We start from the raw sequence: 15,293 nt of genomic DNA, 5'->3' as shown, positions 1-15,293 counted from the left end.
AAAACTGCAGGATTTTGTCACTTTTTGTCAAAGCCCTTTTTTAGGAAATTAAGAAAGGGGTACATCATAAAATTACAAAAATCGACCTGAAATTACAAACTAAGATTAAATGCAGATTTTAGAGACTTAAGTCACAAGTCCTTACAGATATACCACTTAGAATCGGATATCTGTAAGAAAAGTTATGAACTCAAAACTGCAGGATTTTGTCACTTTTTGTCAAAGCCCTTTTTTAGGAAATTAAGAAAGGGGTTACATCATAAAATTACAAAAAATCGACCTGAAATTACAAACTAAGATTTAAATGCAGATTTTAAGAGACTTAAGTCCAGACGTCTTTACAGATATACCACTTTAGAATCGGATGTCTGTAAGAAAGTTATGAACTCAAAACTGCAGGATTTTGTCACTTTTTGTCAAAGCCCTTTTTTAGGAAATTAAGAAAGGGGATACATCATAAAAATTACAAAAAATCGACCTGAAATTACAAACTAAGATTAAATGCAGATTTTAGAGACTTAAGTCACAAGTCCTTTACAGATATACCACTTTAGAATCGGATGTCTGTAAGAAAAGTTATGAACTCAAAACTGCAGGATTTTGTCACTTTTTGTCAAAGCCCTTTTTTAGGAAATTAAGAAAGGGGTTACATCATAAAAATTACAAAAAATCGACCTGAAATTACAAACTAAGATTGAAATGCAGATTTTAAGAAACTTAAGTCACAAGTCTTTACAGATATACCATTTTAAAATCGGATATCTATAAGAAAAATTATGAACTCAGAACTGCAGTTTTTTTATCACTTTTTACTAAAGCCTTTTTTAAATAAATTCAGAAAGAGGTTACATTATAAAAATAACAAAAAATCGACCTGAAATTACAAACAAAGATTTAAACGCAGAATTTAAGAGACATTAGCCACAAGCCACATTGAATTTTCCGTTCATTTTTGGACAAACTTAAATTTAGAACAAAACTTGCACTTCAGTGCACAGTCATAAACAGATGCTGTGAGCTGCCCAGCCAGAATCTAATTGAATTTTCGATTGGCTTTGTTGCAGGACTTGTACCACGAGCAATGCGACTCGGTGTGCATTTTGTTCGCCAGCATCCCCAACTTCTCCGAGTTCTACGTGGAACTGGAGGGTAACAACGAGGGCGTGGAGTGCCTGCGACTGCTCAACGAGATTATCGCCGATTTCGACGAGCTGCTTAGCGAGGAGCGCTTCCGGTGAGTCCCGCCTCCCCTTCCCTATTCAGGCCTAAACGTTTCTAACCACTTTTGCGGGCTGGTCAACATCCGGTCACACTCTTATATCCCCCGGCAGCTGCATCGAGAAAATCAAGAGCACGGGCGCCACTTACATGGCGGCATCCGGACTGACGGCGAGCACCTGCGACCGGGTCAACTTCAGCCACGTGACCGCCATGGCCGACTACGCCCTCCAGCTGTTCGACAAGATCGAGGAGGTCAACATGCACTCCTTCAACAACTTTCGGATGCGAATAGGTGAGAAACTCAAGCTTTGACTTCCTTTTACAGCTACAGAGGAAAAATTATCAGACAACCATGGTCTTCATAGGGAACTATTTTGATTACAAACTATTCTGAATTTAATTTTAGGATTTATCAAAAACTTAATGATTTTAATTTACTATCTAAATACTCGTAATACAAGCTTTTTTCCTTTTATGTAAAGCAATATGTAAGTTATAAGGCTTCAACATTTTGTAGTGAAATCAGTTACTATGCTGACGGTTGATGTCAAGTTTTCCGTGTCTTACTTATTTATTTATAGGAAACACGTTGAAAGCCACGTTTATATTTAACGCAAGTGCTTAGCCTGTTTTGCTAGCTAAACTACATTTATTTACTGTTTCCGCATTTATAGGAATTAATATTGGTCCTGTGGTGGCTGGCGTTATTGGGGCCTGCAAGCCTCAATACGACATCTGGGGCAATGCCGTCAACGTGGCTTCGCGAATGGACTCCACAGGTCTGGTCGATCACATCCAGGTGAGTCTTGATTAAATCATCGCCTAATCGCAAGCGTTCAGGTGGTTTTTATACTGTCACAATTTTACCATCTTAAGTTTTGCGCTCTTTGCAAAAGCTGAGAAATTCCTGTTGCAAAAGTTTTTGGGAAGGGCTGAGCGGTTGCGGGGGCACAGCCACGCCCACCTAATCAATGGCTACCTGGGCTGACCACTTACTGCAAAAGTTTTTAGTGTCAACGCAAACTTTTCCCACCACTCAGACATTCCGAAAAAAAGAGCAGTTAAAGCAGATATATACACAAACACGAGAAAAGGTACTTAAGGATTGGGGTGGACCAGTAAGTCCCATTAAACAAGCTTTAACAAACATTAAAATCAACAAATTAAAATATTCATAACATGGTGCCGTTATCTATGGCTCTATTGTTTATTTTTAAAAATCGTTTTATGTGGTACATTATGTTTCCATACATTCTAAAAAAAAACTATGATTAAAGTGACATAAATTGTTAAATATTGCCTTTTAATTTGTTCTGACTTTATTTAATAATATAATTATAGTTTTAGTTTTTGGAATGTTATATTATTTTAGTTTGCGTATAATCACGAGTCACCCTAACGCACACAGTAATGGGTACGAAAACAGATACAAATACAGACAAAAATGAGCATTTGATTTTGTTTGCTTTGCTTCGATGCTGTCAATAAAACGAAGCAAAGGCGAGAAAAAAATTTGCAAAGGAAATAAATTATTAAGCTGGCGACGCTCGGGGGGATTGGCGGAGCGAGGAGCTAGGGACCAGGGTCCTGGGTGTTATCATGAAATATGTAGCCACGGATGAGCGGGTGAATAAATAAAAGCTGAGCCAGCTGCTTCTGCCCTCGGCTGCAGCCATTGAACTTGTCAGCCGGAATTTATGTTATCGCTTGTTCTCTCCTCGTCCTCGTTTTTTCATCCTTTTCACCTGTCCAGGTGACGCAGGAGATGCAGCAGATTCTAGACGGGCGTGGCTTCGAGCTCACCTGTCGCGGCAGCGTGGATGTGAAGGGCAAGGGCTCCATGATCACCTACTTCCTCAAGGGCAAGAAGCCCATCGAGGTCAAGGAGGACTTGGCCAAGGCCGATATAGAGCCACCCAAGACCTTGACTTTGGCTAAGGAGCCCGAAATGGAGAAACAGCAGGAGCAGGCCAAGGAGGATCTCGTGGAGCAGGAGGACGATTTGCTGCCCTCGCCCGACATCGACATGAACTCCAATATGCAGAACTTGACGGCACAGCGGAGGAAGTCCCTCTGCCGGCAGCATAATATATCCTCCTCCTTTGGCACCACTGTGAGCAGTTCCACGGGCATTACGCCCAGTATATCCAACAGCTCCAGTGTGGTCACCATCGGCGCCCTGCCCGCCATCCTGCGAAGTGGCAACCCCAATCCGAGCTCCAATCCGAATCCCACGACCACTGACAGTTGCTCCGAGTGTGGCGGGGCCACCAAGTCCCTGGCCACGCCCACTGCCCCACCAAGGACACTGGTGGCGGATCTCAAGGACGAAATAGCCAGGGATGAGAAGATTGGGTTAAAGGACTCCATTGAGAACCTGGAGATACTCTTGAAGAACAACATCAGCCTATCGGATCTGAGCAACAAGCAGCAGCAGAATTTGCGGGGTGAAAGCAGCAGCTCCACCACCACCACTCTCCGGAAAAGGGACACCATCGTGAGCTTCAATGTGACGGAGACGGTGACCACCACAGCCACGCCCTACTCCTCCTCCTCCGGGTCGTCCAACTCCTCCTCGCAGCAGCCGAAGAAGCGCCGTTCGGTGACCACCATTGCAGCTAGCTTCACTGCCGCCACCACCACTCGACTGCTGTCCAATGAGAGCCAGAGCTCCACGCAGACGGCACCCGGAACGCTGGAGACGACCTCGGTGCCCGGCCAATCCTCCACGGAGAACTCCTCGCAGGACTGGCAGCCCCGGACGGCCACGCTGGAGCCCAACCGGAGTCCCATCAAGACCTCGCAGTCCATGAGCCCCATTGGCCAGCTGACCACCGAGGTGTTCGTCCTGCCCAACAGCCGCAGCATGGTGCTCATTAGCAGCAGCACGAACGGATCCGTGTCGGGATTGTTATCGGGTGCGGGTTCGGGATCGGGAACGGGTGGCGGGGGCAGCAGCCCCAGGACCGGACTCCTGCAGGATGTCAGCACGTAGAGGATGCGCAGGCAGCCGTGTAAATATGTACAAAACCGCCGGCACTTAGATGAGACTTAGAGGTAGCACTAAAGGTAAAGGTAACGGTAAAGGTAAGGGTAAGGGTAAGGTAATGGTTAGGGTAAGGATATAGTTGTAGATTGAGTGGGCCTGCCAGTATACAATTACAATACAGTCGAACTTCTTTAGCTGCGAATGTCTCCCATTTATCTAAACAACAGAAATCTCTTAAACAACCTGTATACAAACAATGATAAATATGTTTTTTTTTGATAAAAGAAACAAATAATATTTACCATATTTATTAAATTTTAAATATAGTTTTATATATAAAAAAAGAAAATTCCAATTTTCTAAAAATTTATTTAAAATTTTATTACATTAAAGAAGCTAACCAAATTATTATGAACGTATAAAAAATACATTCTTAATATTTGTATGATAAAAACTTTTCATAAAATGTAATATATTCCCTTTTAAAAGAAATACATTAAAATTCATATAACAGAATTTGAGAAATATATAAACATTGATTTTTGAATTATTAATTCTATGAAGTTTTCAGTTACAGAAGTTCGACTGCAAAAGGAGCTTTTCCCTACCCCATATATGATCTCGCATTTATTGTAGCTTTACATGTTCCTCAGTTAGCGTTTCAGGGCACCAACAAAAATGTAATTTCCATATCACACACTAAAGTACGAAAGCAAAGTTATGCACTTCAAATGGGTACCAAAGAGCATTGTTAGAACTGTTAGGCATTCAATAGGTTGTAAGTTGGACGGAAGGTCCTTGGAAAGGAGTGTAGGTGTGTAAGGTTCCTATGTGTGTTTGCAGTAGAGTAAGCTAAAAATGGGTAAGTGTGCAAAGAAATCGAATTTAATGTTTAATGTTAAACGAACAAATAACTATTCTATGTTGTTGGGGAATGCAATTGTAAACTATGCATTGTTTAAATCATGTATACGAATTGAATGACCATATTAAATGTGTTTCTTCTTTTTACAAATAACGATTCACTATAGTCTAGTCAATTCATTTTTTAGTTACATAGTTTAATTAAAGGTTACGATTGCATTTCCCTTAAAGCCATCACAAACGCAATCAAACCATATTCCACACATGGAACATATCGAAAATAAGTATTTTCCTTCGACTTTTCAGGCTGTCCATAGCTGGTCCTCTTTCTTTAACTAAAAAAAAAATCTGTCAATTCAAGAGCAACAAAAGAAAACTATTTAAAATTGTTGCACAAACGATATTTACTAGAATATAATAAAAGGAGTATTTAATACAATTAACGTTAAATGTTAAAACCGTATCGTTTATATGTAATGTTACATGTGTTTCAATGTCTGTATGTCTCAATGTTGCTGAAAGCATCAACACATAATATAATAAAAATATAAAAATTGATGCAACATGTATTACGCGTAAACAATATGTAAAACCAAAGAAAAACCAACAAAATTCTCGCTGTGATTTCTATGAAGAAGATGAAAAAATGCATAAATTATTTTATAACCTTTTGTTACTTAGTTTTAAATCGCAAATTTTACGAAAGCCTCTCGGCCACTTTGACTACGCCAATATATTATAATTTAACTGCGTATGAAGTATCCTATAATGTTTATACGTATGTATGTAAGTGTATTGAACTTGATGTTGATTAGCTTTGATGTTCAGTTTCAAGTTGACGAGGGCAAAAGTAAGCCCAGTCAATGTAAATGTTTCATTGTGCAGTCAACAAGGAAAATAAAAAAAACAAAATGTGTTAATAAATGGCGCTATTAATTTGAAAAATCTACGCATTATTTATTGGATAATTTCATAGCTTCGTAGTTATTATATTTACAGCACTAGGACTGAGAGCTCTCATAGTTTTCGGGCTCGTCGCCAAAGGCAGTAATATCCCAGTAGATGGAACCCGAAATAGAGCCCAACCATGGCCAGTAAATTGCGGTAGACATTACTCTCATTGAAGCTGTACTTGTCCAGCACATCCTGACCTGTGTGAAAACAGGGCAAGTCAGCACTTTCCTGGAAGCAGGCTTTACAAATATATATATATTAATTAATATAGTTTAGTTTCTTATAAAGGGCTTATTTTTTACTCACTAATATTCTGCACTCCGGACCACTGAGCAGCGGTCATAGCCTCATTGGCATACAGCATCCAGGAGAGAAATTGTGTCCACCAAAATGCCACTGGTAGGGAGCTGTTAATAGATAGGAGTCGATATAATAAAGTTCCTGAAACATGGCTTAACCACAACTCACTTCACTTGTATAAAGATACCCGAGGTGATCATGAATATGTAATCCAGCGGCACCAAATAAGCCATGGCCAGGGGAACTGAATTGAATGCTGTGGAGAAGAAGCAGCCACAGGCTGTGGCCACATTCATCACCAGCACCACACACATGGCCGTCACTCCGAAGGCATAGAAGGTGGACCTCAGACCGGTCAGCCAGTAGCAGATTATAACGAATATCAGGGGCTCTAATATCATTCCAGGAAGCTGTAAAAAAAAAGTTAACATAAATTAAGACATCCTAAAAAAATAAAAACATTAACTCAAAAGGAAAAACTTAAACAATAGGAACATAAAGTAGGTTTTCAGATTAAACTAATAAAATTATTTCCTCGGTAAAAAAAATGTTATGCTAGAAAGCTTTTCTTGACTCAGTTATTTAACCAAATTTTATAAAAAAAAGGTCTTATTCGTTACACTCAGAAAAAAAAAATTAATTGTTTTTAGGAAAATGTTCTTTAATATTAGGAATAATGGCCTTAACGTGGTCTTAACGGTAAGCCTGGCATACATTTTTAGGTAACATTGGCTCTAATATGGTTTCTCTATATTTTCATATCATAAATAATTTCTGAATTTTGAATTCAGAACACACTTACCAAGGCCAAAATGTTGGCCGTATAATATTGGCCCGTGGAGTAAAGTCCGGATCGGGTCTCCCTTATGAACAGCGGAAAACCTTGGGGAAAGAGGTTGAGCACGGAGTACATGGGATGGTAGGTGTTCTCCGAAATCATGATGAAAAGCGCTCCCTGAACCGCCTGCACTCCCAGCTGCGAAGGTTCCGTGGTGCCGGCGAAACAAGCTCCGATAATGAATGCCATGGCGATCTTCTGGATGAACCGCATCCACTGGATCGTGGGATCCCTGAGCAGCGTTAGCGATGCCCTCAGCCACACCACGTGGAATCGCTTGTACCATGCCACGCCCCTAAAGGATTCCACCTCCGTGTCGAAAGGGAAGTTGCCCGATTGGGCCATGTGTATCTCCAGATTCACCAGCATATCCCGCTGCTTTGCCGCCGAGCTGACGGCAAACTGATCGCAAAGGTGTTGAGCCGATCTTTGCGAGGCCTGCTCGTATCCCGGATCGGTGGCCAGGACGCCAATGAGGAAATCCGCCGGATTGTAGGCCTCCGGGCAGTAGTATCCGTGATTGGCAAAGAAACTCAGCGCGTGCTGAGGGGATCCGGTGAAGGCCACCCGTCCGTCGGCCAGCAGCATCACGTTGTTGAAGTTGTCGAAGAGCTGCGAACTCGGCTGGTGGATGGTGCACAGGATGGTGGTGCCCTTCTGGGCCAACTCGTACAACGTGGCCACCAGCTGCTGGGCACTGTAGGAGTCCAATCCCGTGGTCGGCTCATCGCAGAACAGAATTACCGGATTGTTGAGCAGTTCCACGGCGAAAGCCAATCGTTTCCGTTCTCCCCCCGACAGGACCTTCTTGTCATCGCCGCTGCCGATTCGCGTTTGGGCCGCCGACAGAAGGCCGGTTCGCTCCAGCAACTCCGTAATGATGAGGCGACGCTCCTCCTTGGACACTCGACGATCCAGACGTAGATGGGCCTGGGATGGGAGAGGAAAATATTTAAACGATAGTGCTAGCTTCTAGGTTAAAGCAAATTAAACAGTTCTATTTCTATGTGATCACTATTTTGTAAATAAAGCTAAAACAATCAATCAATCAAAATCAATATTTTTTATTTTAAAACAAAAACTGGCAACGTTAAAAATGTAAACTCCAAATATAAACCAATTTTATCTGAAGGGGTAGAAAATCGATCAGGAATGCTGATTTAAGTCACATACTTTTTTCAAGGAATAAAAATAAGTGCATGTCGGGGTCGCCTTTTTGCAAAGTTTCAATATTCAGACGATAATCGTTTTGTAACGTATTAAATATTATAAGAAAACATATTTATTTACCAATTATTAGGTTTTTACTTTACTTAAAGAGGCAATGACTGTCGAAAAAATAAATAAAAAATAAAATAAATGCAATAAATGTGATTTCACAAAATATTTGTTTATGTTTTAGGTAAGAGATTATTCACAACACTATCACTGACAGAGTTAATAGACGATATACACACTATAGAAAGCATTTGTAAACGTTTATAAGCTTCTCGTGAGCATCATAATCCCCTGCAAATGATATAAAGTGTGCTACGTGGACTCCCCAGCTCACCATAAAGTTCAAGTGCTCGAGTACAGTCAGCGATCCGAGGAAGAGGTCATCCTGGTAGACATAGCCGCTGATGCGGTGCATGAAGGGCCCGATGCGGCGGCCGTTTATAAGAATGTCGCCTTGGACCACGGTCCCGGCTGAAGGGCAGAACCCAAGTGGAGGCAAATGGAGCGGCGGAGATAATGGGGATCAGTGTAATCTTATCGGGAACTGAAACTTGGTAGTACTATACAACTTACCCGGCTGTCGAAAGGCGAGCGTCGACATAAGTGTTGTTTTCCCAGAGCCACTGTGAATGGGAGATGCTTTTTTTAGACGGATTTCTGCTTATCAGAGGGTTTTATAATCGCTCCGAAATTAGACAGCTTGACACAGAAAACACATTTTCGGTCATCGTGTACTTTTCGGTTCATTCCACTCGCATGCAACTGATCTTAAGCGGTATCGATTTCTGCAGCAGCTTACCTTGATCCCATTAAGGCCATCAGAGTGCCCGGTTGAATGGCACCAGTAGAATTGTTGATGATCCGCTTCATCCGCTGGCCGGAACCCCCAACATTGGTGTACACGCAGAGATCGCGCCACACCAAAGTGGCTCCCTGCTCCGTGGGCGACCACTTGCTGTAGCTTCTGAGGGGCAAACTCCTTTCCGAACTATTCCGTTTCGATAGCTTGGGAGTGCTGTCCAAACTGGGCACCTCCATGCTGCTGCCCACTGGCATCAACTGCAGCTCCTGCTGCTCCGGTGCCTCCACATCGATCAGCTTGCTATCTGCGTCCGACATAATCTCTGGCCTTACCTTAGATATCACTTCTGGGGAATCCGATTTTTCTCAACCGAAGCGTGCCACAGCTGGGCACCAACTAACCAACTGAGCTCTGCTGAGAAGTTTTCACAGCCAAGTTGACAGTAAGATAGTCAGACACAGTGAATACAAGCTAGAAGGCACTCCAGACTAGGCTTGGGCAGTACATTTGAATTTTTAACTATGTATTATAAAAAAAAATAAGTAAACAAATCTTTTCATAATTTCAAATGTTGTTTAAATGAAAGGAAATAGGCAACTAGAAAAATAATTAAAGTAAAGGAAAGCAATGCATTGGCAGCACTAGTTTTAACACCTATTAAAGATCTTGTAATGTTGTATACTTAAGTCCTTTCTGAGAAATCTGCTTTTTTCCTTACCAAATTTAATTTTAGACGAATTTTTGAATGCAGTTATAGTGAAGCTCTAAAGAACTTACATACCAAACAATTTATGTTCTAATACGCAATTTTTCCTACTACATTTTAACCTCTTAACCTAAGCATGTACTACTGTGCTGCTCGGCAGTCAACAATGCAAATAAGGTAAACTTGGGAGCTGAGGTGCGCAGTCCACAATCTTTAGGGTGGCCCTGGCAGCGGGCATTCGATCGTCTTGCAGTTTACCGACCGCTTGGGAAGCAGCGGACTTAGCCGACGGCTCCGATTACCATTGCCAGTGGAAAATGCAGTCCAGACCAACCCATCGGGAAGCCCCGCAGCGCCAGAGGCATCCAAGCAACCAAGCAGCCAGCGGAAAAACCGCCGTTGCCTCGGGAAAGCCGACAACCAGTTGCGAGCCGATTCTCGTCTCTGTTTTGCTCACGGTTTTCGCATTTATATGGCACAAAAGGAGCCCAAGAAATTGATTCAGAAATTAATCTCTGGTAAGTTTCAGCAATTCTCACTTCTGTAATATTTTATTTTCCCCATGAAATTAATTTGTGTTGTTCTAAATTACCAATTACTAACATTATTATTGGTAGTTTAAAAATGAACATGGTATTTGGTAGGTTATTATAATAAGTGGCTGTTCTGAAAGCTAGCTTTCTTTTTATATATTCTTCTGGCTTTCAATATTTAAATAATTTCAGAAAATGTATTTATCGTTTTGAGTCTAAGTTTTAGCTCGGTTTTATACAGGTATGTGGCATACTTTTGGGCAGCTTTATTTTTTCCAATTCGGATTTAGTACAAGAATAAATACGATACAATATGATACACTTTATAAAAATTAACAAATTTATTTTAAAAACCGCTTTAGCAAATTTTAAACACATTAATTGTTCATAAAATAATTTTTTACTCAAAAAAATATGTGTCATATTTCAGCATCTTTTGTAGTATCCAGTTTTGGCATTCAGGCAGAACATTTTATCCAGTCTGCAATAAAAGGAAATAGAAGATTATTTAAAAATAGTTACCAGCTTTTGGAAAAATCCCATTGCATACTTTAAATAATAAACAATAATGAACAATCAAAGAAGTAGTAGCCCCGATTTCAGTGGAGGCCAAAACAAATCGCTCAGTATCAGCATTTTCGCTGATAAGCCGATTTGAGTGGACAGAGCTGCTCTCTGCCAGTCACCGCCGAGCTGTATAGCGGATAAGTCGCAAATCAGTACAAAATAAGTGCAACGTAACGGTTCGCAATTCCATATATCCAAAAGGCAAACACAGCAGAAAAAATTTTTCATAAGCAAAACACAGTTGCTCAATTCACGCTGTAAATCAGTTTAGTTATTATAAATCGCGCTATTTTACTGGCACCTGAAAACAGTTATCGCCCAAATGACGGACAGTATTGTAAATCCAAACCAAATTGGTCTATAATTAAACTTATCGCTGCGTTAATTGCACGTCTTTGATCTTGAACGGAAAGTGAGAGCTACGTGCGGCTAGATAAGATGGTATGGTAAATCACAAATTACCGCTAGACGCTAGTAAAAATGGTTCAAAAAGTCGGCTTACACGTGTAATCAATACAGGCAATTATGTCATGAAAACTGTTAATTGCAGTATTGGGTAATGATTCTAATCTATTGGAAAAATTGGAAATCAAATGGTGAGCGCTTATTGAAATTGCCAAGCAAATTGTGAGAAGAGCAACACATTGATAAGCAGCAAATAATCTTTTGGAAAATTTTTCATAGCAAATGGCGATTAAAAAAATTCGCAATGTAATAATAGTAATAATAATAATCTGGTGAAAAGTGTTACTTGGCGGTTAAATTTTGAATTTCAAAAGCTAAGCCGTAAAAAAAAACCGCGAGAGCATAAAAGCTTTAAAGCAACCCCTTATAAAATATAGGGGAACAGCATTATTTAACAGCGCGGGAGAGAGAGCGAGTGCGCAGAGCAAAAATGAGCGCCACAGAGGTGAGGTTAATGTTTGCTCTATTCTTTACCCGCTAAACGGTTTGTTTTTGTTTGCGACCCGGCTAAATTTATCAAACACGAAGTGAAGTGAGAGAACAATCCTAAAAAAGACTTCAACACAATTAGTTTTGATTTTTCGCAATAAAGAAATCATATAAATTGGACCGCCGCGATTCGTTGAATGATTACGTATGTAAAATGATAACCAAAAACCGCAGAGAACAAACAGAGAAACATTTGGAAAAAAACAGACACGCTTTAGTGACCTTGAAAACGGCATTTGTTGTGAATAGTTTCAGTAATTGTTTTTATATTTGATGCCTTGTTTAACAACGAAAAGAAAACAAAATAAATATTTTTTGAATTCCTACAATGTAATTCAAGCAGCAGCTTATCGCAATATTCTTTAAATTCCTACAATGTAATTCAAGCAGCAGCTTATCGAATTGTTTACTCACTTAAATTTTAGTGACAACGTGCGACGGTGAACAAAGTGATAAGGTGGCGGTGACTAGTGAATTCTCTACAGTTTCGGTATAGAAATTACTAACGAAAATTTATTAATTGGTTACCAACCGTGTTTAAATATAATTTTATTCATAAATACAAAATTCTATAAATTCCATTACGAAAACGATAAATACAAAATTCTATAAATTCCATTATTAAAACCAGAGTCAAAACCAGGTTTACTTATGTGATAGTTCTATATATTAAAAGACAATTTTGTTTAAGTGAAAGTGTTGTTGAAAAATTATGTGTTTAGACGAACAAATAATTATTACAAAAAAGTTAATAAAATTATGTTTATTCGCTTGAATTAGTAAACAAACCCTTGATAGTGCATCTATTATAAGTTAAAACGTGTTTGAATAGCTTGGCCTGAGCGCAATCCTCTCTTCTATTTGCCGGCATTGCCAGCGTGAAAAAAATTACTCCGAAAACCGTTGTCCACAATCCGTTGCATACTTGCAGGCACACTCCGAAAATGCGGCACAAAGACGGAATAGTCAGACCAGCGAAATTAGCGCTGCCAGCATTGTTGGGGAGCAGCAGGTCGAAGGGGCGGTCCGCAATGCTTGCCAGTGGGCGTGGCACGTGGTCAAATCCATTTCCGTGGAGCCCACAATGTTCCTGTACATGTTCGCCTTCATGATCACCTCGGTGGTGGAGCAGAATTTCTTCCTGTACAAGTCCTGCCGCGTGAATAATAATTTCACGGAGGAGATCTGCCGGAATCTCAACAAGGCGGAGAACGAGTATTTCAAGAACAAGTCCCTGCTGACCAATGCCTGGTTCCTCCAGTGGGAGAACATCTCAGCGCACATCTTTCCCATCATCTTGGCCCTTTTCTGGGCTCCTTCTCGGATCGGAGGGGCAGGAAGCTGCCACTGCTCATGGGACTGGTGGGAAAGTTTATCTATTCCACGATGATTGTGGTCAATGCCAGGATGCCCTCGTGGCCGGTGCAAAACATCATCTTCTCCGCCACCTTGCCGTCGGCCTTGACCGGTGCGGATGTGGCCATTTTCGCCTCCTGCTTTGCCTACATCTCGGACATTTCCACGGTGCAGCAGCGCACCATCCGGGTGACCATTCTGGACGTGGTCTATCTCACTGCCATGCCGCTGGGCGTGGCCCTGGGCTCGCACCTCTTCTACAACGTCTTCAATCAGTCCTACGCGGACATGTTCACCGTGAACGCCTCGCTGCTCGCTCTGGCCATCATCTACTCTCTGTGTGCCCTTAAGGTGAGTTTAACAAAGTTTTTCTTCTTAGTGATTGTCTATAATAAAATATTATACAATTCAATTAAGATTTAGCAACTTAAGAAAACCAAATTTCTATCACTTTCATTTTCTATATGAAAGAACCAAGTCTTAGGTTTTGTATTTTACTAATTAAGTTTGTGTACCATTTTGTCCCAACTAATACGTTCAGTGGCAAACGACGCCAAAACAGCGTTCGCTGAGGGAACTCGGTTGTTGTGGTTTCTGGGGCGACTTCTTCGACAAGCAGCACGTAAGGGACTCGTTGGCGGTTCTGGTGAAGCCACGGAAGGGACATCGGCGCAGCTTCCTCATTATCCTGATGATCAGCATGGCCCTGTACACCTTCCAGCGGGACGAGGGCCATTACCTGTACATGTACACCCTCGACAAGTTCGACTGGGATGTGAGTGCGTACAGCAACTTCAAGACCTTTAAGTCGTCGGCCTACGTGATTGCCATGCTGCTGGCGGTGCCGCTAATGAATAAGATCCTTGGCTGGAGGGATACGGTAAGTTTTAGTCATCGCACAGGGGAGATAGAAAGGTCATATTATTGGCACTATTTCATCATCATTGTGCAATTTCATCAAACCTTTTTAAGCTCGTGATTTGGTTTAACATCAGATTAAAATTAAAAATTCCACGTTTATGTTTTGGATAATAATATTTTTGGTAAACATATTGATATTTTGAAAATAATAAAGCTGGACAATTAAGACATTCACGTAATTACATCATGAGTATTAATCTGGTATAATAATCTCATTAAAGTAAAAAACGAAACTAGATGGAAATATAATACTTCTTAAGAAGTCATTTTCTTTTAATGTTTTCTTAATCATGCTTTCAATTTAACTTTATTCTTTCTATCGTAGACCATTATTTTCATTGGCACCTGGGCCCATTCGATAGCACGGCTGTTCTTTTATTTCGCCACCAATACGGATCTGCTCTACGCCGGAGCCGTGGTCTGCAGTTTGGGACCGATAGTGGGACCCATGATCAGGGCAATGACATCAAAAATCGTGCCCATATCGGAGCGAGGAAAGGTTTTTGCGCTTCTCTCGGTTTGCGACAATGCGGTGCCCTTCATAAGCGGAGTGTGCTATTCGCAACTTTATCAGAAAACCAAAACCAGCAACTACGGAGGAAATGTCTTTATGCTAACTATTGCCACACAGGTAGCTGTTTTCGTGATGATACTGTAAGTGATCATTGGTGGAGAAACCATTTGATTATCTTTTAATGATTTTATTTGTTTTCTATCATTAGTTGCATTCATGTTGTTTTGGGCAAGAACTCACTGGCCGTTCCAGAAGTTCCTGAAAAGGAGAGCGGCCTTATATGCCAAAAGGAGGATGGCCTTGTAATCCCAAACGAGGAGGATAAAAGTTAGCCTGACATTTACACTATACTTTTATGATTCATAAAAAAAGACATGCAACCATGGAAGGCAGCTATTGCATTGAAAATGTTACCAACCATACACAATTAGTTATAAAAACATCTATATTTTTATGTCAGGCTCATGACTTAGTCAATAAAACTGACATATCGAACTGTTGCCCTATTTTTTAGGGTTAGTTTTCACATTTGCACATATATTTAACTTTTTTATCG

The 15,293-nt window shown here is 40.8% G+C and overlaps 4 protein-coding genes across 8 annotated transcripts in view; 2 read left to right on the top strand and 2 right to left on the bottom strand.

Annotated features, from left to right (window-relative positions):
• The window catches only part of LOC128257738 (adenylate cyclase type 5), a 39,670-nt gene extending 35,221 nt beyond the window's left edge, over nucleotides 1–4,449 (top strand). For 4 of the 5 annotated variants that reach the window (XM_052988909.1, XM_052988908.1, XM_052988910.1 and 1 more), the window contains 4 exons: nucleotides 1,065–1,234; nucleotides 1,332–1,513; nucleotides 1,896–2,020; nucleotides 2,975–4,449. In XM_052988909.1, the coding sequence (XP_052844869.1) occupies nucleotides 1,065–1,234; nucleotides 1,332–1,513; nucleotides 1,896–2,020; nucleotides 2,975–4,216 (1,719 nt within the window). In that variant the 3' untranslated portion in view covers nucleotides 4,217–4,449. Of the gene's footprint in view, nucleotides 1–1,064; nucleotides 1,235–1,331; nucleotides 1,514–1,895; nucleotides 2,021–2,097; nucleotides 2,434–2,974 lie in introns of those variants that run through there. The other variant, XM_052988911.1, reaches the window with a different exon arrangement.
• Nucleotides 4,450–5,990: 1,541 nt separating this feature from the next.
• On the bottom strand, nucleotides 5,991–9,574 carry LOC128257748 (protein scarlet). The gene is made up of 7 exons (XM_052988934.1): nucleotides 9,184–9,574; nucleotides 8,958–9,007; nucleotides 8,719–8,855; nucleotides 7,131–8,096; nucleotides 6,497–6,738; nucleotides 6,335–6,435; nucleotides 5,991–6,267 (listed from the first exon to the last, which is right to left on the bottom strand). The coding sequence occupies exons 1-7, from the start codon at nucleotides 9,501–9,503 to the stop codon at nucleotides 6,092–6,094; spliced, it is 1,992 nt and encodes a 663-aa protein (XP_052844894.1). The 5' UTR covers nucleotides 9,504–9,574; the 3' UTR covers nucleotides 5,991–6,091.
• A 1,170-nt stretch (nucleotides 9,575–10,744) lies between these two features.
• The window catches only part of LOC128257743 (elongation factor-like GTPase 1), a 78,257-nt gene continuing 73,708 nt past the window's right edge, over nucleotides 10,745–15,293 (bottom strand). The window contains exon 6 of the mRNA XM_052988925.1: nucleotides 10,745–10,906. The gene's annotated coding sequence lies outside the window, so the exon portion shown is untranslated. The remainder of the gene's footprint in view (nucleotides 10,907–15,293) is intronic.
• On the top strand, nucleotides 11,082–15,282 carry LOC128257749 (proton-coupled folate transporter). Its single transcript, XM_052988935.1, is given in 7 exon segments — nucleotides 11,082–11,588; nucleotides 11,677–11,902; nucleotides 12,878–13,247; nucleotides 13,250–13,653; nucleotides 13,844–14,182; nucleotides 14,549–14,877; nucleotides 14,946–15,282. Coding segments are annotated over 6 exon segments (1,581 nt in total). The 5' UTR covers nucleotides 11,082–11,588; nucleotides 11,677–11,887; the 3' UTR covers nucleotides 15,070–15,282.

Source organism: Drosophila gunungcola (assembly GCF_025200985.1).
Source record: "Drosophila gunungcola strain Sukarami chromosome 3L unlocalized genomic scaffold, Dgunungcola_SK_2 000002F, whole genome shotgun sequence".
Taxonomy (NCBI): Eukaryota; Metazoa; Arthropoda; class Insecta; order Diptera; family Drosophilidae; genus Drosophila; species Drosophila gunungcola.
The sequence above is the reverse complement of the archived record's forward strand: the minus strand, read 5'-3'. Positions and strand labels throughout refer to the sequence as shown.